Genomic DNA, 22,885 nt, shown 5'->3' on the forward strand with positions numbered 1-22,885 from the left:
TCTAAGAAGATAAAGTGGTGGAAGTGAATCTGGACAGAAAACTGGAGCAGGTTGAAGATAGGGAATAATAATATATACAGAAGCAGCTGATGGGTGGCTATATTCTGCTCGACCTTTTTCACCCAATTCCCATCTCCTTTCATTTTCAGTAAACTGAAATTTGGGTTCGCAAAAAGGGGATCCGTGACTTTCTGCAAATTCAGGCCGTGGTTTTGAGTTTTGTCAAGTTGAGTATATATATTTATAGAAAGGGAGCCATTACTGGCTGCTGGGTATCAAATCTGACATGCCATATGCTAATTATAGAATTTGCATTAAACCAGCAGTAATGGAGTAGTTATCAAGGAATTCTAACCTTGCTACTCACTCCGCTTCCTGAGATTATTATGAGAGTTTCCAAGCACATTATGTAACTAGTCTACATATATATATATATATATATAGACAGAAGGTATCGTTAATAATAATAATTATTATTATTTGCTTGACATGTTGATTTGGATCACAAACAATAATGTGAGAATAACTTTTCTAATTTTAAAAATATCTCAAAATATTTATATGCACAATTTATAAATTAAATCCATAATAAAATATAATAACAATGACTGAAACTCATGTGTATATTTTAATTAATGTGTTTACTTAAAATTATTTTACTCAGCTTTCTTCTTCGTTTTTTAATTTTTTATATATGTCATTGATACTTAAAAGTAGACCCAAAACTTTTCTAGAACCTTCCATAGCCTCAAATTAATGAAATAGAAAAGGGTGGAACTATCTCACGTTTAAAATAAGAAAGAAGAAAAGGAAAAGGATTCTATAAGATGAGAAAAGGCGTTGGATAACCTGAGACCACAAATTCAATTAGTTTTATTATCTGATTTCCTATTATACAACATAGTGACCAGGTTCAGTTTTAGCAATTCTTGTACATATTTATGTCTTGTGTCTTATGACTCCTCGTCAAAAACCCACTGATTAATTGATGAAGTATTTATTATGTGAAAACTCATGAGTTCTTCCATAAAAATAAACAAATTCTCTGCTTCACTTCTATAAAGTAATTAAATCATGTAAAAGAAGATTCAATTCAAAATGAATTATATTTTTAAGTTGAAAGAATTCAAAGTCTTGCAAGTATATATATATATATATATATATATATATATATATATCTTATAATTATGGTCCCCTGTCAAAAAGCCAATACACCAGTAGTCCACTATTTAATTTGTCTCGTAATATTTGACAAATCAAAGTGAAAAAGGAAGGCGGCATATTAATTACTGTTCTACAACATATTTGTGAGTGCATGCGGAGGTCATTCCTCTCAGAATGTCTATAAATTGGGACACAGGCAATGCCTAAACAACCAAGAAGGGCAAAACAAGAGAAACGAGTCATCATCATCATGTTTCCAACAAAACAAAGAAGGATTAAGAAATCGTCAGCTGTCCTCTGGAGTTCCCCTGGCCGCTTCATTGGGGCTATTATATACCCTTAATTATACATGTGTTATTCCTGCCCTACTGAAGTGTTTGGGGGAACTCTAGGTGCCATCTGACAGTATTGTTAGCAAGAAAAGACATGTAATTGGTGGACTCCATTCTTCAGTCTCATCCTGCACTAACGTACGTAAGTAAGTAGTGCTCTCTTTAATTCTACCCACTCTTCATCACTTCCTTTTGATTAATGTTGCTTTTATTGATCCTCTTGAGTCTCGAGACTATACATTTGCATGAATTAGAAAGCTCCCATACCCTGATACCAGCATACCCTTATCCTTTTGCATGTGCCCAAATAATGTCCATATCGTCCCGTGATACAATAACAGAATAATTATATATATCGTCCCATGACGGATTATGCTAATGTCCCATTATGCTCACAGCAGAATTGAGTAGAATTATTTTTCCTCTTTTTTAAGCATTGGAACATTTTAGGAGTTGCATTACAATAAGATAAGCAATCAATCAGAAGTTCAGCGAGTTAACTAGTGAGGAGCAAATAGATTTAACCCAATATAGTAAACCAAGGAAACTAGATTTGACTCAATTATAATCCAACTAGTATCACAAATATTATTGAAGAATAACTTCAGTTTATTTAAAAAAAAAAAGATATCATCATAAGTAAATATTTTAAAATATATCATATTAAGATAAAATTAATTCATGTACGATTGAGAGTTTTAATATTTTATTTTAAATCTGACAAAAGAGTATTTTAAATCTCGTGATTGTAAGACTTGTTGGAACATAATTTTATCATTATCTTTTTTTACTTTTAAAGTACTTTTACTAACTTAACTATATGAGTGAATAACCTCATAACACCATCTACTACTCTACTAATATCTTTGCACAATGTTCAGAGCTCTGAGTCATCCTAGAAAATTTTGTTGAGATTTGACCAATCTTTAACCACAATCTACGAGATTAACTAAGGCCCATGGGAACCTTCAAAATTTTCATCCTGCATGGCATAACAGCTTGGAAACAATTTTGGTCAATTATACAGATTAGGCGATCTACTAGCTTCCAGTGTTCCCAAGATTCATCAGTTTTGTAGTTGGAATGAGGAAGAAGCTAAGAGACCAGGAATAGAATGAGTACCTGCAGGAGCAGATGGAGATGGGCCAAACATTAGTGACAATTTTGCAGCATTGATATGGGAGGAAGTTGAGCCTTGTATTACCCTGCCAAACAACTGCTGTGCAGTGCTTTTTGACCCCAATCGAATCTTCCTCCAAATATGTATATCCAAAGAAACTGGTATATTAGGAATGTGTGTTCGTGTCCTATCCAATTCGGTGTATTTAATTTGATCATATGACCATAAAATTGTAAGGTTTGTTCTTGCGTAATAGATTCATTTACCATAGTATCTCTTTTGGAGAAACCTTCAGTATTGTGTTCTAAATTAATTATCATACTACCAATAATTTTTATATAAATAATAGTAATAAAAAGGAGAATTCTACAATTACTTTGTAATCCTTTGCTTTTATAGGATTAATAGAAAATTACCAAATCATTGATATTTTTTAGGTATTAAAAGTAGTATATTTAACTTGTCCTGCAATTATAGGTTACTGAAGAGAAATAAAAATACTATAATAACTAAAATAGTAATTAACAACTTATTCGTCTATAAATTTTAAGAAAAATAATTTTAATCTACGAAAAAGTATAAAACTGTTCTCATTTTTTGTAAGATAAAAATTCTTTCTGCAATTAAGAAAAATTAAATTCCTTTTCTTTTAATTATAATAATTAGCACCTAAGAATAATAATTTGATCAAGATTTTATTGAAATTTCCAGAATAATTCAATGATTCTCATGTAGAAATTAAAGTAAATGTAATGATATCGGAGATTTCCTCAAAAATCGGTTATCTGAACTTTTGGGGTGACCTGATTTAGCCATCGCATATGGGAATATAAGCAGTGGTAGGGAATTCCAGGCCCAGGGAAGTTGGTTTGCTTGGGCGGGGAAGTGGTCATTCTTGGACCAGGAGAAGAAAAAACCTAACCTGCTCTCACCCTTCTTCATCCTCTATCAGCTTTTCCAAAGAGAAGGGGAAAAAGTAAAGAATCCAATGCATTTTCGATAGTTCAAGTGAATTTGCTACGAACGCAAATCATGGTTGGTGAAGTAGACATTTCACCGAATGAGTTTGACTGGAGCGTATTATAGATATGTCTAATTTGATAGTTTGATATGGAAAGATCAACGCAAAGGGGTTGCCAACTTGAAGAAACACGTTAAGCTGCTTTTTTTCATCTGTTAAAGAACCACAGTAATAAATACAGGTTTGAACTGTCATCTGAAAAGTTTCTGGTATCTGAATATCTAATGCATACGGGACAAAGGAACAAAAGAGAAAGAAGTTGTACAGCACAACAGGCATAAAGGATTCCTAAATTGATCGACTTTAAATATGCAGCCCACCTAAATACTCCACCCCAAAATAACTATGCATATTACTTGGACAAGCTCCGCACACCAGATAATGATTACTATGTAACTTACAGCATGTGTTGTAAAAATAGTCTTTACTTTTTGTTTTCTCCTCAGTACAATAACTCTATGGAGAGCATTCTTCACGTAAATTACCTCCTCCACTCTGCTTTAACCGCCTTATCTGAAACTGGCAAAACATAATAATTGATAACCAGAAAGTAGAACAGGACTTCCGGCATCTCAAGTCTTATCAGAATTTGAAGATACATAATAAATCTATAAATCTCCTTACATACTAAATATGTACAGAGTATTGATATCTTATCGTGATTGACATCAGTAAAACTCGATTCAAGTTAAGTTTTTTTGTGCCTAGGGAGTAGAAACAAACAATGTGAAAGTGACTAGACCACAAATTTGGAAAGATTCAAAATCGCTAAATTTTTATAATTCTTACCTGTACTATCTCTAGAAGCAGATAGAGATCTGTCACTTCTGATCAATCCTTTGCTAGCTGCATGAACCAGTTTTTGTGCTCGAGGAGACATTGAAGTAAACTTGCCATTGGTGGATGATGGTAGGGAATGACGTCTGGTAGTGGTTGTGCCAGTATTTTCAATTGCATCTTCAGAAAATCTGGGGGACCCTTGTCCTCTGAGCCTAGCTCTTGCAGATTCAGTTGGTGCCATATAGCTGGGCACTTTTGGTGTAGTATGAACCCCATTCTCCTGATGCTCAATGTTCAGAGGAAATGAAGATCTTCTATCATTGTTTTTCTGGTTCTCATTGCCAGTACGGTAATCTTTATGGTTTAATTGCTTATTTGTATCTTGAATATCATCAATTTTACCATTGTTTCCCACAGGTGTCAAGTCCAAATCATGGCACTCATGTAATGCACTACACTGATCCTCTATAGCAGGAATTTGTGGACTTGCATCAGCATCAGGCACCTGTGCCACAGCCAGTGCCATATCATTAGCTCCCTCTGGAACTTCAGTAGCAACAGCAAATGACTTCCCCCCACTGTGCTTTTCTTTTCCACTGTCAACATCATATCTTGCACAACCCTCCTTTGTGGAATTGGAAGTTTTTCTTCTACTGCCATTTACCTTCTCCTTTGGGCTTTGTGAATGTTCCTCAACCGAACCTACTGGATGGCTTGACAGCTTTCTTGGATTACGTTTTGACTTATAGGATTCTTTAGCTGAGCGCCCTGAGCCATTTTCAGCATTAGGGCGGGATAGCTTCTGGACATTTCGTTTTGGCCTCCCTTGTTTCGTTTCCACTTTCTGAACCTTATCATGCTCATCAATTTTCTTTTGTTGTACACTGGATTCCCAGAAGTGTGACCTTGTCCAGCGCTCCAACCACTCCCAGGATGGATTAGGCTCCCCAGCACTACACTGAAGGCTTAGAGGTACTGCACCCTTTGAAGAAGCAAAAAGCTAACACAAACAAAATAAAATAAAATAAGGGAGCAAACACTTTCAGTATTCTCCATATCTAGCAATATGGAATCTTGCATTTCCTTCTATATTGCCATTTCATCTTGAAAACATCAACTAGAGAATGTATGTGTCAGGATAGCACCATAATTGTTAAAGGCGCAAAGGGATCTTGGAGCTTAGGCGCAATGTGCGCGCCTTACTGAAGTGAGGATTTGATGAAGCAAAAAGCCAACACAGACAAAATAAAATAAAAGAAGGGAGCAACCATTATTTGCATTCTCCATATCCAGAGATATGGAACCTTGCAGTTCCTTCTTAGAGATTTTTGTTTCATCTTGAAAATTTCACCATAATTGTTAAAGGCACAAAGGGGTCTTGGAGCCTAGGCACAAGGTGTGCGCCTTACCGAAGTGAGGCGCAAAAGAAATGATAGAATTTAATACAGTAAAGTTAATAAGACTCATAACACAACGCATGTATAGAATCATAAAAATGGCATCAATGTTATATAAATCTAAATTAAAATATATGCACAAATATAAACTTACTTAGCATAAATATTTTCTAAAATAACAAACTAAAAAGAAACTCTGTTTTTTAACAAGTAACACATGCTGTCGTTATTTCCCTCATTTCTTCTTTTCATTTTTTGAAGTGGTTAGGTGTGGATGGGCGTATGGTACATCTAATTTTTATGTACCACCAATGGCCCAATTTCAATCAGAAGTCAAAAACAAATATTCGCATCTAATATTAACTCCTCTAAGGCGCATGCCTCAGTGCAGTTGCCAGCCTCAAAGGCTTTCAGGTAAGTCTTTAACAACTATGGATAGCACATAGCCAGTGATATTATTTTCAACATTATATAAACTCAAACTGCTACAGCAATTCAATTCAACAACTTCTGTTAAGGGAGGATTATAACAACAGAGGCAGATATTATGGTACATAGTTATCAACCCTTACCCCAACAATTTTCCCTTTTTTTGATACCTGGTTCTTGCTAATTCATAAACAAAGCTTATTCGTTGCCACCCATGTTTCATTTGGCAAAAATAAGATAACTGCTATAATTGTTTAAAGACCTTAATGCCCTTACCAACTTGTTAGCTGCTGAATGCTAACAAAATACTAAACAGAAAATGCTATTAACTCTTTATGACATAAATTCAAAGAGACCAAAAAAGCATCATTTTGGAAGAACTTCTGATATACTTGAGTTGAAACATAAAGCAACGTGCTGCCAAACAGACCAAGAAGGAAATCCTTGATAGACATAGAAACCTAAATGATTGGTATGAACTTGTACTATCAAGTCAAGATGAATTCATCAGCAATCTCAAGAGGAAGCCAATCAATGAGCACAGACTTATTCACACAAAAGGTAAGGTAAAACTTAAAAAAATTCTCACCTTCTGAGCAAATACATTCTTTATCAGCTTCTCTTCCAGTGTAGATGTACATATTCCAGAAGAAAGTGAACATTGAGCACCCTGATAACATAAAATGTTTGTTAAATCATTGGTGAAAAAAATTGCATCAAGGAAATTCAGCAATCCAATTTGTTGTTCCATAAGGGACATGGGAGAACTAGAAACTGTAATAGTCAAGCGTTCCATCTCAGTTACAATATACTAAAAAACTTCCACATGAATGTTCATTGATGAATTATGACAAATCAAACATTAGCGCCAAGTTCATAAATAGATCACCTGAACTTTTCCCAGGTTGCACGTATTTTGCACTTGAATCCCAACAGCAGACCGTCTAACATTTTGGCCACGAGCCAGTGCCTGAAGTTTAACAACTGCACACACACAACATAAGCTAGCAACAGCTTGTCTTCTAACCAAGTGACCACGGATAAGTGCTTGCAGCCTTATAATGCCCTTAAGTGTTCGAAATTGTCGACGAGCCTTTATAAAAAACCACAGTGGAATTACTGAATCAGTACAGTAGAGCCAAAAGGCACAAAATTCTAATTCATACCAGGAACATCACAGAAGGTAAATCAAGAGAAAAAAAATTTAATAAAGTCAGTGTATATTTGAAATCAAAATGACAGAGGTAGCATACATTTGACAGCAAATTTGTATTGAATGCTACTCTTTTATGCTTAAAGAATAATGAGACACGCACGACGCTATTGCAATCAATGAATGACAATATTACTTTATCCATGCAATTGGAGATTTTCAAATGACATGTGGTACTCAGCAGCTACCCAAGCAATACGGATGGCAAGTCTATATTTTCTGTTCACTGTCTCTCTCTATCTTAATTAAAGCAAGCAAAGGGTTTCAAGCATGTAAGAGAACACCCATTTCTACCACATTATATGGATACACCTGCACTATTTTTTTTGTACTCGATAACTGTAAATAGAAACATGCACAAAGATACAGATATAACTAATTTGTACGGGAGGTACATTACCAGATCTCAATAAAATCTAGTAGCATATTCATGCCTTGAGTTTTGAGAAACCGGAGTCCAACATCTTACTTTAAGAAAACAACAAAACAATCAACTTAGTCTACAATGAGCAGAGACTCATTAGATGGTACAAGTTCCAATAAAAATCATTAAAAGTAACAAAGCTAAGGATGTAAAATGAATAGAAACTGTAGAAGATTCTATCATGCAGCTTTTATTGCACATATTCACTGTGATAATGCACACATCATAAATGTGAACAAAGGATTCAAACTAACAAGTAAGCACTGGAAAAGGTTCTTTACAGGCAACTCTAGCACTATAGTAACGGATCAAATGTTACAAAGTTAAGGAGAGAAAAAATACTAGCATTATATCAATGTAAGGAGAAAATACAAAATAACTTGAAGAGGAAAAAGTAATTTATGCCAAGGACAGCAGTGGGGAGTACCAGATAACCTCTAATGGCTGCCTGTGCCTTTGTGGCAGCTGCTTCATGTCTGATTCCCTCAGGATCTTCCTGTGAACCCAAATTCGTAACCTCCTTCGCATTCTTATCTCCTTGTGCACATGAAAAAGCAAACTCTTCATCTGGTAACTTAACAGCAACTTCTGCTCCACTTTTAGCAGCAACAGTAGGAGCAAGTTGTGCAATCAATGAATGTTCCACAGTTGTATCAGACACGGGTGGTTTAGAAGAAATCAATATCTCTCCTTTACTGGCAGATTTCTTAACACAACAATTGGATACCAGTCAGGACTTTAAATTTTGTACTCATATACAATTTCAACAGCATAAAAGTACAATAAGCTTCAGTTAAGCCACATTTCAGCAGGATCAGGCTATTTTGCAAAAACCAAAATTCAGAACATACAGCAGATATTGAATCCAATGTCAAATCCTCTTTTACTTTTTGCACATGAAATTGTTAAATAACTAAAGACAAAATGGCACTGTTAGATCTGTTAAATGTGCATTTGTGAATAAACTTCCAGTTGAAGTTGTTAAAGTTAAATTTGCGAATGTTTTTGAAGGAAGTTTGCATGACCCTACCAAAACAAAGGGGTATCTACAACCCTATTGGTGATATCCATACTTCTGTCCAAACTTATTCACCCTTCACTGTATCCTTTTTTTGATAACCAGATCACAGCTAATAATTTGTAACAGTAACAGTATGTTGGATAACCTGCAATAGTATTTTCAGGTCCCTATGCTCAGAGAAACCATAATTTGTTTCTGTTCTAGCTTGATGATTAACATATGAAACTAATACTTGTGACTGAATTGGCATTTGCGGGCAAATTCATGCAGCCAAGAAAGCACTAATCAAGGATCTATCAAGCTTACTAACAGTATAATGAGAAGAGTAAGAAAAAAATACTTTATCATTAATGGATTCTGCAACTTAAGGCCTATTGCATTGCCAAAATGGCTAAGCTTCAGTTTATCACTAGACTGTCCTATTAAACCAATCACTAGAATAACTCAAAGAGGATGCTATACTAAATCTTACTGAAATGTCATTTCCTTTGGACAAATTGGACTTTGATGACTTCTTTCCCCGAAAAAAGGATTTGATCCATTTCCCTGGAGATTTCCCCATTGCAAATACACAAATTTCTTGAAACTCCAAAATCTAAATATTTGAATCTGCACCATTATAACAGAAGAGAATGTCAATAACATAATTCAAACACCTGCACAACTTGTTCACGCTAAACAAAAACCATATTCAAGCAGCCAAAAAGACATAAAAAGAATTTTCAAAATTTAAAACCTCAAATTTAACAAATCCATTATTACAACAGTTTTCTTTCACCTCCTTCAAATCAAAATAACAGTAATTAGAGAACAAAACAGAAGCAAAATAGTGATAAACAAGTGGTTTCAATTTAAGCATTACCTGAAAACGAGTTTTTTTTTATATTTAAAGATAAATTAAAAAAAAAAAAAAAAACTAACAAAAAGTATGCCAGTTATTGACCAAGCAAAACAAGAAGTTGCTAGTAATAGTGCAAACAATTAATACAAACCACAACAGAAGGGAAGAAAAAAAACCACAGATCTAAGAAACATTAGAAAACTAAAAATGAACAAATATAAGAAAGAAAAATAACAGTAGAACCAGAAAAAATAAAAATAAATAAAGATCAAGTTAATGAAAAACAGTAAATGTAAAAATAGAAGAAAACCAAAATGTACCTCGTAGATTCCTTTTTAGTTTTTTTTTTTTTTTTTCTCTTTTGGTTATCTTCTCTCTCTGTCTGCACACAGAGACAAAAACAGAGTTGCACTGTGCAGAGAGAGGGAGAAAGCAAATTAAGCTGAAAATTCTTTTGATGAAAATGAAAGGTCTTAAAAAATGAGGATAACCGAAAGTATCTGACAGACGGCGCCGTTTAGGAGCTGGGCGTGAGTAGTGTGAGTAGTTTTAGTGTTGGGTTGGGTGTGAGTGTGGGGCCAAGAAAGGAAGTGAAAAGGCGAAGTGGTCCTCCTATTATTTCAGTATCCCTTCCCTGTATGGCATGAATTGAATTGAAGGTCAGTGATGGTTGCTGCTTAACCTCCTAGGTTAGCAGCAAAATAGTTAATTATGGTTTTGAATTTTAACTACTTTGTCAGTAACAATACAGCTGTCTACTTTACTTAAAGTTATCATCTTTATGCTTTAGTAGCTTAGTGAATTTTTTGACCAAAAAAAAGAAGCTTAATGAATTGTACTTTACTTAATAATATCCTGTCCGAATCTGTATTTTACTCATAAAAAGTATTCAGATTCTAACATTCGTCCGAATAAGGAAAATAATATTTGTTTAATATATTTTATGACTAATTATTAATTAAATTCTAAATTTTATAGTTTTTAATAATTTTATCTAATTATTTAAAAATTTAAATTAAATATTATATTTTTAATTTATTTTTAAAGATATTTTTTATGATGATTTTTGAAATTTTACAATAAGAAAAAATAATGTGAAAAAGCAATTCTATTTAGTAATATAAAAAAATTAGTAAGTCGTCCAAAAATTTATTGTGTTAAGATATAAAATATAAAAAAATATATATCCATGAGATTTTTAATCGTTATATTATTAAATCTAGAAAAGATATTTTAATTGATTTAGAATTATTATTTTTTTATTAAGAATAATTAATTTCTCCTATCATCTTTCTAACCGTAAAATTTTAAAAATTATCATCAAGTGAAAACTAAATAAAAATATAGATATTTATTTTAAAATTTTAAAATAATTTGATAAAATTATTAAAAAAATATAAAATTCAGAATTTAATCTATAATCAAATTTATAATGTATTATCAATGCAATTTTAAAATCTATTTAAATATAAGATAAATTTTATTTATTTCAATAATAACATAAATGTAAATTATTAAAATTATATTAAATCAAGAAATATTAATTTACTCAAAATTATTGCAGTAAAGAATATAATATTTTATTTAAAGATATATGTCTACTAATTAATATTAAATTAAATATATATAAAACTAATAAAAGACATAATCGCATATGTCATATAAAATCAAAAAAAAAATTGTTATTTCAATAATTAATATAGTAGTTAGATTTATATAAATTAATATTATAAGTATAATTAGTATTTTAATGATTAAAACTATAGATTAATAAAAAATAATATATTAGCTAATATATTTTTATAATAACTAAATAAAATTATTAATTCAAAACGTAAAACATTAGATTACACTATATACACACATATATAGATAGATGGGGAGAGAGAGAGAGAGAGAGAGAGAGAGATTCTGCTATTTATCGTCGAGCGAAATTTGAAATTGGAGCCTCCAGCTATGGACAGTAGGTGGGCCTAGGCTGAATGATCCAATATTCTTTAATATTAATCATAGTTGATCATCTTTATAATAAAAGTAAAAAAAAAATTAAAATTTTATTATATGATTCACATATCATCAAATTTTTTATAATTTAAAAATATTAAAACTAATTAAACTTAAATATTTTCATTATTAATATTAATAATAATTTATGATCTTTACAATGTAGTTATAAAAATGAAATTTCCTATTATGTAGACTGCATATTATTGAATTTCTGATTATGATATAAAATAAATAAATAAATAAAACCCAACAAGCAAGCTATTTACACGAATATTATTTACTAGCTTAGAAGTTAAATCAACCATCCCAATCACGTGGGTTATTTCATTATAGCTATACAAGTATCACATAAAATTATAATGCTTCTAAATTTTATTTGTTTGATCAATTTAATATTTTAATTCATAATATAATTTAATAGGTATTTAAATCTTTTCTTATGATATGTTTAACATGCATTAATATTTATTATCTCGACATGTATTTTAATATATGTGTTTAAATATTATTAAAAAATAAAATTTATTATATATTAAATTAAATCAAAAGTCATAAATATTTAAATATATATAAATTTAAATTTAATTGTCTATTACTGTAAATTGATTAATCAATTAAGTTGGGATACATAAATATATATTTAGCTAAATCATGATATTCGATTCTTATTGGGAGTAGCCTCAATTTGAATTGTGTGGTTTTTTAATATATTAAAAAAAATTAAGTAATAAAAATGTAGATAGAATCACTGAATTAGACCCTTTTTGTTCTTTTCTCAATTTTGATGGTTAAAAAAAGTTCATCCTGTTTATTATAAATCTGGTATCAACTTTTGAAAAAAAAAAAAAAAGATTGAAATGATAATATTTTGTTTATAGTGAGAACTTAAGACACGTGACAACATAATCAAATGAACAGAGCATTGGTTGGGAGGTCCATCCTAATTGAAATTGTCCTCTATCGCCGAAACCTCTCATCCCACTGTCTTCTTCTCTTCTTTCATTTCAAACTTGATGCTCTTTTGTTAATGACAAGAAAAGAGCATCAATACTAAGTAGACTTGTCAGAGACAATAATAGAATAAAATATTCAGTACAATTTTAAGTGTAAATTTCAGATAGATTTTTTTTAGGGTTGATAGAATCATTGAAGGGCTCATTAGTAATATTAAATATGTATGATTTGGATTGAGAGTGTCAGTAACAATATAATATTATTTCCTACTAAAATATTTGTAGCTTAAGATGAGTCTATTTCGTTGTAGATGCTGACATGATTGAACATATTGATAAAATGAAATTAATTTGAGAATGACAGAAATTAATGCATCTGTCTTTGGATGCTATATATGCATTGATATGCATCCACTAATAAGTTCTCACTATGCTTTTTCCCATTTTAAATGAACAAAAGGGTCTCTCTGAAAAGAAAAAACAAGTCTGAGCAAAGAGTCAAAACACTCCCCTAATTGTTTAAAAACAAAATAAATTTGAGCCTATTACAAATTCAAGAGGGGATTTGAGCCTTTGCATATTTTTCAATACCGTAGAAGATTTTCAAATATTTATGAGATTAAAGCATAATATTTAATTTTATTCTAACTTTTTATTGTAATTTATTAAAAAATTTACTTCATTTAAAAAAATATAAAAAAATAAAATAAAAAATAATAAAATTGAAAGAGATATTTTAGTGTTATAGAATATATTTTACTAATATGGAATTCATTTAAAAATTTTATTTATTTTATTAAAATTTATTTTAGTTAAAACTAACTTTACGTAAGTAAAATTTTAAATTAATCTCCATTTCATTCAAAATATATAAATTTTAAATTTAAAAATAAATTACATAAATTTTATAAATTTCAACCAAACACAAATAATTTACTTTAGAGTAGGCACTAAATAATCAATTTAATTAAATTTAGTTAGCAGACACCAGATTTACATTCTTAATAAATCAGACTAAAAATTGAAAATTTTTATACAAAAGATAAATAAATGCACTTTGATGATATAAATTTTAAACGCTTAAGAATCAATATACAAATTGAGTTAATTCATAATATATTTTTATTTACTGCATTGATAGAAACTATACTGAGACCTTAACTCCTTTTCATGTATCAATGATTATTCCTTTTAAATTGTTTTGGTTAGTTTCACCATTTGACCCAAGTGTTATTTGGGAAGGGGCAAAAGAACAAATTACAAACGGAGCCGTGGACTTCATATAAATGCATACCACTGCACCAAATGTATTAGGTGGAATTAGATTATTATTATTTTCATTAATATAATTTATTTTTTTGTCTGAGAAGACAAAATGTAAGAGGTAAACAGAAAGAACAAGTTAAAACAGAGGCATGGACTTAATCCATTTAATTGTCTTTTTTCTGTGGGCAAATGCATTTATTAACAATGAAAGGCATCCTTCTTTAATGGCCATACATGTGCAGCTTTAGTATATTTACAACATTAAAATGGCCTTCCCTGTCACTCGATAACTAATTAACTTGTTATCTGTTCCTTCCTGCCATTTTTCATTAAAAAGACAAAAGAAAAAAGAAACTAAGATCTGTAAATATGGCATTCATAATTTAAGAATTATTGTTTCCTTCTACCTATTTCTAAACGGCATCAAAATATTTTATTAAATTAGATCTGCAATGCCAAATTTATTAAAAAATAATGAGAAAGAATTTAAACTAACCTATTAAGAACCATCCATGTGAAATTTTGTGACAAATATACGAGCAAAAGTAGCAAACATATCTTTCCCTCTAATCCCAATTTAACTTAAAACCCTATTATATTTTCTGCTTCTGAGAAGATGCTTATGACTAATTTGTCTTACCCAACGAAAGCTCCCTTCCAAAAAGCAATGGCCAAAAACAGCATCAGCCAGCGGATTATAAGAAGACAACATATTTAGCAGGTAGAACTAACACGTCATTAAAGTATGTAAAATGACAACCTTAACAGTGATTAACACTTTCATTACAATACAAGAACAACTCTCTCAACCGACACTGCGATCTCACACTCTCACTAACGCACACCAACTTCATATATCCAAAACTTTTTTTGTTTGTATGAAGTGGTTTTTAGGGTCTTCATATGAATCACATCCTCTAGATATTGACATGTCTTTGATTATTGCCTTAATTCATTTTAGCCCCCAAACATTTCTACCATCCTTTCTTTCTTTCTTTATAATTCTTTTTTTCATTAGGAGATCAAGCAATTTTGCTCTCTAACATATGTTACAATGAAGGGTCCTTCTCCAGCTATACGTTAATGAATAACAGAGACATAAATTCTGAAAAATATATATATATATATATATATTATATTTTTTATATAAAGATTAAAGTAGCAAGAGTGATCGCTTTTTATATAAAAAGAAATTAATAAACTAATTTTAATAATTTATTTAATTATTTCAAAAGATATTTATAAATCTTCAAGTTTATTTATTTAGATCTATATAATCAATTCCAGTTAGATCAAATGGAGAATTAAAAGAAATTTGATTGCAGTTTTTTCAGAGATAATAAACAAATAATATTATAATATATAAAGCTTTACATGCGGAAAGCGACAATATTCCTTTTCTTAAATACCTTTTGAATGCTTTACCGAGTTTACGAGGGCTTGGATCGAAAAAATAAAAAAAGAGATTCCTATCCGCAAAGTTAGATAATTCATTCCACAGATCCTTTCTTCTGTCTTCCCAAGGAAAGAAAGAAGAGCGACAAGGTTTAGTTCAGATTTATTGTTTGCAGCATGCTCTAAAAAAAAATGCAATCAAATTTCTTATTTTAGTATTTTTATCTCTTTAATACTAATTTCTTTTTCTTAAGAAAAGGAAAATGATATCCTCAAAAAAAAAAAAAAAGGAAAGAAGGAAAATTGTTAACATCTAGAACATCTGAGCCATAAAAGGAAGGAAAATTTCTCGTGATTGCAATTGCATGAACATGAATAAAGAAAATAAAAACAAAATAACAATAACATATAAAAAAAAAATTAAAATAAAATAAACACCAGCTTCATGAAGGTCACGTGCCAATAGCGCGTGACTTTTTGATACCCAACCCGCGAGTCTACCATAACAATCGTGGTCAGAATCGAGATTCTCGCTTCTCGCAAAATTCAGTGTTTGAATTCAGAGCCAAGTTGACTTTAGTTAGCCTCCTAACTCACTTGGGTACGAAAGTCAGAGAGATGTGCGGATTTCAAAGCTGGTGCGTAATTTAATAAGTTAGGTTTGGTAGCGTAGGATTAGGATTGCTTTCCTTTCTTGTGCATCTCCATTCTCTCTACTCAGTTTTTGTGTACCCAATACCCCCCGGTTAGTTGCATGCTTTCACTTACGATCAACTTTCACACCTTCCATTTGATCTCTCTTCCTCTCCGTTAAAAGGGTTGTCTTCTTTTTGTTCAGGAATTTCTTAATTTGTCAGCTTTCTGTTTGTTTCCTAAGAAAAAAAGAATCTGCTTTTTGTAGTAAGTAGTAAAGCGGGCATTCTCTACTCTCAGCTGCTAACTGAACTTCTTTAATGATTTTTCAGTAATGACTTCAGCCCAAGTCACCAAATATACTTTCTTGTATGCTTCAGTGAAATTCTTGTGTTCTTGCATCAATACGTGCAACCTAGGCTTTAACTTTTGAGTTCTTTTCTTTTCTCCAGTTCTTTGAGTGAGAGAAATGGAAAATTTGAGGATTTCTTTGTGTTTATTGCTTTCTTTACTTATCCCTATCATTCTTGCTCCCGTTTCAGTTGGACAATTATCACCAAGTGAAACAAGAATTCTTTTCCAAGTTCAAAAACTCCTTGAATATCCTCAAGTTCTTCAAAGATGGACCAACTGGACCAACTTCTGTTGGTTACCTCCTTCACCTTCTCTCAAGATTGTTTGCTCAAACGGTCATGTAACAGAATTAACTGTGATTGGAAATAGAACCTCCCCATCTCAGATCCCAAAACCAATTAATTCTAATAATTTTCAAGTTTCTCGACAAACTTTGTCTAAGAGTTTCTCTATTGATGCTTTCTTTACTGTTCTAACAAAGCTTTCAAATTTGAAAGTTCTATCACTTGTTTCATTAGGATTGTGGGGTCCGTTTCCTGCCAAGATCAATAGACTTTGGTCTCTTGAAGTACTAAATGTTAGCTCAAATTTCATTTATGGAGCAATTCCTCAACAGGTTGTGTCATTGAAGAATCTTTCTAGTCTTGTTTTGTCTGATAATTTGTTGAAAGGACCTGTTCCAGATCTCAAAAGCTTAGCTCTACTTCAAGAATTGGATTTGGGTGGCAATAATCTTGGACCCAACTTCCCTTCAATAAGTAAAAGTGTTGTTACTGTCATACTTGGTAACAATTCCTTGAGATCTATAATTCCTTCAGAAATCAAGAACTTCAATCAGCTTCAGCAATTAGACATTTCGTCTAATAAACTAATTGGACCAGTCCCATCTTCCCTGTTCTCTCTGCCTTCAATTCAGTTTCTTGATTTAGCCCAAAATCAATTGAGTGGTGCCTTGCCAAGTAACATATCTTGCAATTTTAAGCTTAAATTTGTGGACATTTCTAACAACCTTCTGATAGGAAAATTACCTTCATGTATTGCATCTAATTCTTCTAATCGCACTGTTATTAGTTCATGGAATTGTTTGTCTTCTGGTGCAAACTCAAGTTCCCAGCATCCACTTTCGTTCTGCCATAAAGAAGCATTGGCTGTTAAGCCACCAGTTGAAACTGAGGAGCACAAGTCCACTATTCAAATAGGCCTAATACTTGCTATCATTGGAGGTGTTGTTGGGATAGCAGGTGCTCTATTGCTGATTCTGATCATCATTAGAAGATCAAAAAGAAGAGCTAATGGTGAAACATTTGAAGGATCAATGATCGATAAAATCTCTGTTGTTAGCTCCTCTGTGCCAACCGTCGATTCAAGTAAGTTTAGCTATCAGCTTTTTCTATACGTTGATGTGATTAAATGACCAAAAAAATTCTACCCTTTAGACAGTTGCTGGAGAAGTTGTTATGAGGTTAATTAGGCACGCTAATCAAGTGGAAGTTATGTGAATTTATGCAGGGCGTGTGCCTCAGACAATGAGGTCAGCTGTAATAGGTCTTCCGCCGTACCGCGTGTTCACGTTGGAAGAAATTGAAGATGCAACTAATAACTTTGATCCATTGAATTTCATGGGAGAAGGATCTCAAGGACAGGTAATTAAATTTCAAGAAATTTGTGAGAAAGAAAATGAAGTTTGCTTTCCGATTATAGTCATCAATATTAATCTCCAATCTGAAAGCATATATCTTTTTGCTGTTTTATGAACAGCTATATAAAGGGTGGCTAAGAGATGGTGCAGTGGTCCTGGTGAAATGTGTCAAATTAAAGCAAAAGAATTTGCCTCAAAGTTTGGTGCAGCACATGGAGGTATTATCAAAGCTGAGACATTTGCATTTGGTCAGTGTTCTTGGACACTGCATTGTTACTTATCAGGATCATCCAAGGACAGCCACCACAGTTTTTGTGGTTCTTGAACACGTCTCCAATGGATCTCTTTCGGATTATCTTACAGGTAATTCAAAAGGCAGATTTTTTATAATCTGTTGAAAGCTTATTTGAGAATGAAAAGATAATCCAATACTTTTGATCTAGCAGACCGGAGAAAGAAGGATATCCTGAAATGGCCACAAAGGATGTCGATTACTGTTGGAGTTGCTAGGGGGATCCAGTTCTTGCATACAGGAGTTGCACCTGGAATTTTCGGGAATAATATCAAGATCGAAAATGTATTATTAGATGAAAGTCTCACTGCAAAACTTAGTAACTATACAATCCCTATGCCATCTAAGGTGCAAACCGACAACATAGTTTAAAATCAAACCATTATTTTTGTTGAGACATTTGTTCTTGGATTAACATTTTCTCAAAGTTGTTCTGTACTGGAATTTTGCAGGTGGGTTCAGAGAGTCCTCTAAATGGACAAGATACCTATAACAGCAGCGTAAATGCAGAAAAAGAAGACGTTTATCAACTTGGTGTGATTTTGCTTCAAATGATCACTGGTAAACTAGTAACATCACCAAACGAATTGGAAGAATTGAAGATTCAGGTGATTATGCAAATCACAATCCGTTGCCTTCATTCTTTTTTAGTACAGAAGCCTTTATTGTTAACTCTTGCGTTTCTTGTTCTTTAAACAGGTAGAGAAGGGCTTAGCTGAAGCACCAACAAAATTAAGAGCAATAGTGGATCCGTCAACAAGGGGGACTTTCGCATATGAATCACTAAGAACTGCAGTTAAAATCACCATGAATTGCCTGTCTAAAGAGTCAAGTAACAGGCCTTCAATAGAAGATGTACTATGGAATTTGCAATATTCAATGCAAGTTCAGGAAGGATGGGCTAGTAGTGGAAATCTTGCTACACAAATGTAGTCTTATTTACTCCTTTTTTATTAAATTTCACCGGATGTAATGGACGGACACAATTTTGTTGCTTCTCTATTTCTATATACACACACTGTATAAAAAAGAACTGAAGAAGAAAGGCCAGCGGCACAAAACTGCTCATCTTTCTGTTATCCCTAAGAAATTAGTACAAAGATAATCATCAAAAAGGGCTTGCTTGGCAGACCCAATTAGATTTCCTTGGAACAAATCAAAGAACAGAGCACTAAACCGCTGCATGAGAAGTTTGTCGTCCTCTCAATGATAATGTGCACGTCTGCCCGCACTTGATTCCCATCCCTAACAGCCTCTATACTGCAATTGACATCACCTTCCGTCATTGATATCCCAATATTTAGAATAATGGCTCAAATATACAGCAGTTTGTTAGTAATTTATAGCACAAAAGAAAATTAAACACACAGTATGTAGCTTAATTAGCTTAGTATATTGAGTTTGGTAACTCAATTAATCCCCTACCAATTATCTTTGGAGGCATAATTGTGCCTACTGGCTGAAATGTTGTTGCAGGGGGTAGTCTACTAGATTCACACTCACCACTCCCATTTGTTATACTAACCCTGTCAAGAATTTTAAACATTTGTTATTTTAAGTTTTCAATAGAGTTACTAATTTAGCTCAATAACTTGGTGCCATGATTTTTCCAACTTTTTGGTTTTCCCTTCACAATTACTATGACCATGTGGCGGTTTTTGTTGGCTCCGTCCTTTTGTATTTCGGCTTGAGAATTAATTTTACCAAAATAAGTTTAAAAAATCCAGTCACGATTTAATTAGTAATAGACATGTATTTGGCATGGCATTGATATTATTACTTGGTATAAGGGAAAAACACATATATGAGGATTGTGATATAGAATTTTGTTGTTACGGTAAAAAATATTGATTTTTATTTATATGGCATTTCAATTGAAAGATTTTTTGTTTATATTATTTTTAAACTTTTAGCTCGTTCCTATCGAAAATATCGTTTTTCTTCTAACATCATACTCTTACAAAACAAGAAATAAAATCAATAACTTTGACATAAAATAAACTCCATTGAGATACCCAGACTGAAATGAAAATAGAAAATTAAAGAAAAGAATATATTAATCCAACAACAACTTCATTGCAACTGTCAAACTGAACAATAAAAAAGAAAACATGCTCAAATCAAAGTAAATTCAATTTTGAACGTTCAAATTATACATCTCATAAGTCAATAACAATGCATGTGTTTTCGGAGTTCAAACAATAAGAATATAGAAAAACATAAAAAAAATATATTTTAATCATTTATATAATAATATTTGGTATTTTTATAGTATCTAAATAGTAGATTTTTAAAAATATCTTATTACAGAAAAACAGAAATAAAATTTATTTTAATAATTTATACAATGATATTTATTTTTTTTGTAGTATCTAGATAATAAATTTTTAAAATTATTATATACAATATACTTGCTTCTAATTGCACTTATTACAATTTAAAATATAAAGTTATTAAGCTTATACAACATTTGCACGCGAAACCATCCAGTGTATAATGTGATAAAAAATGGATCAAAAGTTTAAGTTGATATAGCAAAACGAGGATGCAAATGTAACATATTCCAAATTAATGAGAAACCATGTCCTCGTATACAAACATTAGTCATTCCAAGTTAATCTAGATTCATATGAATATTATTTATAATATTATACAAAAGAGATAATGCTAGTTACATACGAAACACGTGTTTTTACAATTAAAAATAAAAACATATGAAATGTACCAAATTAATACCAATAGAACACGTTTAATCAAATTTTTAAAAATTTGACCATTTGAAATTAATATCAAAACTAACTCAATCACAATTTCCAATTTAAGCAATAAAATGTCAAAAAATCTAAATTTGAAATAAAAGAAAAATAAAAATGGTAAGATTTGAACTTAAAAAATAAAAAAATCAAAAAGAAAAAATAAATAAAGAAACACTAAAAAACGAAAGAAGAAAAAGCACAAAATAAGGAGTTTCAGCCAACAAAATAAATAACAATATAAGAAAAAGATAATCAGAATAAAAGAATTAAAACCATATAAATGTAAAAATATAAATAAAAATTGTTAGAAAAAAAACAGCGGGCCATAAAAATTGTTCTTGATATAATGCTCCCTTAATTTGAGGTAGCCAACAAAAATATCGTTTTTGTTTCTGTTGCATTGCCAAATCTGTCCGTCCTATCATTCACTTTTGATGGTGAAGACTTTTTCAATGAACGTTTCTTTTTATTTAAATTTCTAAATCATCCTTAATTCTAATACTGGGTATAAAAATGATCTTCCATCAATACCCTAAGTTTATCCTCATAATCTATATATATATATAAACAAGGTTGTAACTTGCTTTCTCTATTTTCACAAAAAAAAAAATTATAAATTTTAAAAATTTATTTATTTAAATTATAATAAATTTAAAAATTTATATAAAAAATATATTAAAAAAATACTATTTATATGAATATTAAAGAAGTGCATTAACTATTCTAAATATATATATATATATATATATATATATATATATATTAATTAATATTAAAAGTATTATAATTTTATACTTAACCATTCAATTACTTTAAATTATTTTCCCCACCCTATCATCACAAGAATTATTCTAAGACTTTTAATCCATGTCTTAGAATTATAAATTTAATCTAATTTTTATAAAAAAATATCAATAATTTTTCTTTCATTTATTTAATTATTCGAAATCTTTTCCTTACTCTCTTTCATAAGAATTATACTAAGATTTTTAATATATTTTTAATTTAATTTTCATATATATTTTTGTTCAATTTCATAAAAAATACTCTAATTTCATATTTTAATATAAAAATTTGTATATGTATCTAAATAACTTATGATTAATCAATCACTGTATCCATGTCATAATACTTTATGGCTAAATATATAAATGGCTCCTTTAACTTGTTCTGTTTTTGCAATTGGCCCTACATACTCAATTTTGATTTAATTGAATTTCTCTAAAATTTTTAATCCACTTTTAATATTATAAATTTAATCTAATTTTTGTAAAAAATCTCTATAATTTTTATCTCATTTATTTAATTACTTTGAAGTCTTTTCCTTAATCTCTTCCATAAGAATTATACTAAGATTTTGAATATATTTTTAAATATATTATATATATATTTCTCATTTGATTTCATAAGAAAACTCTAATTTCATATTTTAATGTAAAGGTTTGTATATGTATATAAATAATTTATGAATAATAAACCACATCCATGTAAATGCTTTATAGCTAAATACATAAATGGATCCTTGAACTTGTTCCGTTTTTTGCAATTAGCCATCTGAACTCAATTTTAATTCGATATAACTTTTTAGATTTACGGGTTATTAGTTTTAAACCATTCAATCACAGACGTTATGCACGTATAATATAGTTATAATATTATAACTATATTTCATACCTTACGGAGGTCCGACCTCTTGAACTGGCTGAGGTCCAACTGTCAAAATTAACAAATGAATTGCCGAGCACAAAAAGAAACGTCTATTAATTCATAGTTTGATGCATCAATATATACCACATCTAATTACATGCAAACTGCCTCCTAATTACTCGGTCCACTGCTTAACTACGG

General features: G+C 30.9%; 2 protein-coding genes across 4 annotated transcripts; one reads left to right on the forward strand and one right to left on the reverse strand.

Moving 5' to 3' along the window:
* Positions 1-3,757: 3,757 nt before the first annotated feature.
* On the reverse strand, positions 3,758-10,325 carry LOC8287001 (protein IQ-DOMAIN 28). Of its 3 annotated transcripts, none has more exons than XM_048376773.1 (8): positions 10,063-10,325; positions 9,374-9,510; positions 8,308-8,586; positions 7,133-7,336; positions 6,833-6,913; positions 4,427-5,417; positions 4,089-4,156; positions 3,758-4,054 (listed from the first exon to the last, which is right to left on the reverse strand). In XM_048376773.1, the coding sequence occupies exons 2-7, from the start codon at positions 9,461-9,463 to the stop codon at positions 4,119-4,121; spliced, it is 1,683 nt and encodes a 560-aa protein (XP_048232730.1). In that variant the 5' UTR covers positions 9,464-9,510; positions 10,063-10,325; the 3' UTR covers positions 3,758-4,054; positions 4,089-4,118. The 3 variants fall into 3 exon arrangements, with proteins under 3 accessions (XP_048232730.1, XP_048232740.1, XP_015575297.2); XM_048376783.1 differs by lacking the exon at positions 10,063-10,325 and adding an exon at positions 9,894-9,940; XM_015719811.3 differs by having other exon boundaries at positions 3,758-4,156.
* Positions 10,326-15,917: 5,592 nt separating this feature from the next.
* On the forward strand, positions 15,918-19,293 carry LOC8287002 (probable LRR receptor-like serine/threonine-protein kinase At1g14390). Its single transcript, XM_048370437.1, has 6 exons — positions 15,918-17,717; positions 17,860-17,993; positions 18,109-18,352; positions 18,436-18,629; positions 18,734-18,889; positions 18,981-19,293. The coding sequence occupies exons 1-6, from the start codon at positions 16,466-16,468 to the stop codon at positions 19,212-19,214; spliced, it is 2,214 nt and encodes a 737-aa protein (XP_048226394.1). The 5' UTR covers positions 15,918-16,465; the 3' UTR covers positions 19,215-19,293.
* Positions 19,294-22,885: the final 3,592 nt, after the last annotated feature.

The sequence above is a fragment of the Ricinus communis genome, chromosome 1 (assembly GCF_019578655.1).
Source record: "Ricinus communis isolate WT05 ecotype wild-type chromosome 1, ASM1957865v1, whole genome shotgun sequence".
NCBI classification, from domain to species: Eukaryota; Viridiplantae; Streptophyta; class Magnoliopsida; order Malpighiales; family Euphorbiaceae; genus Ricinus; species Ricinus communis.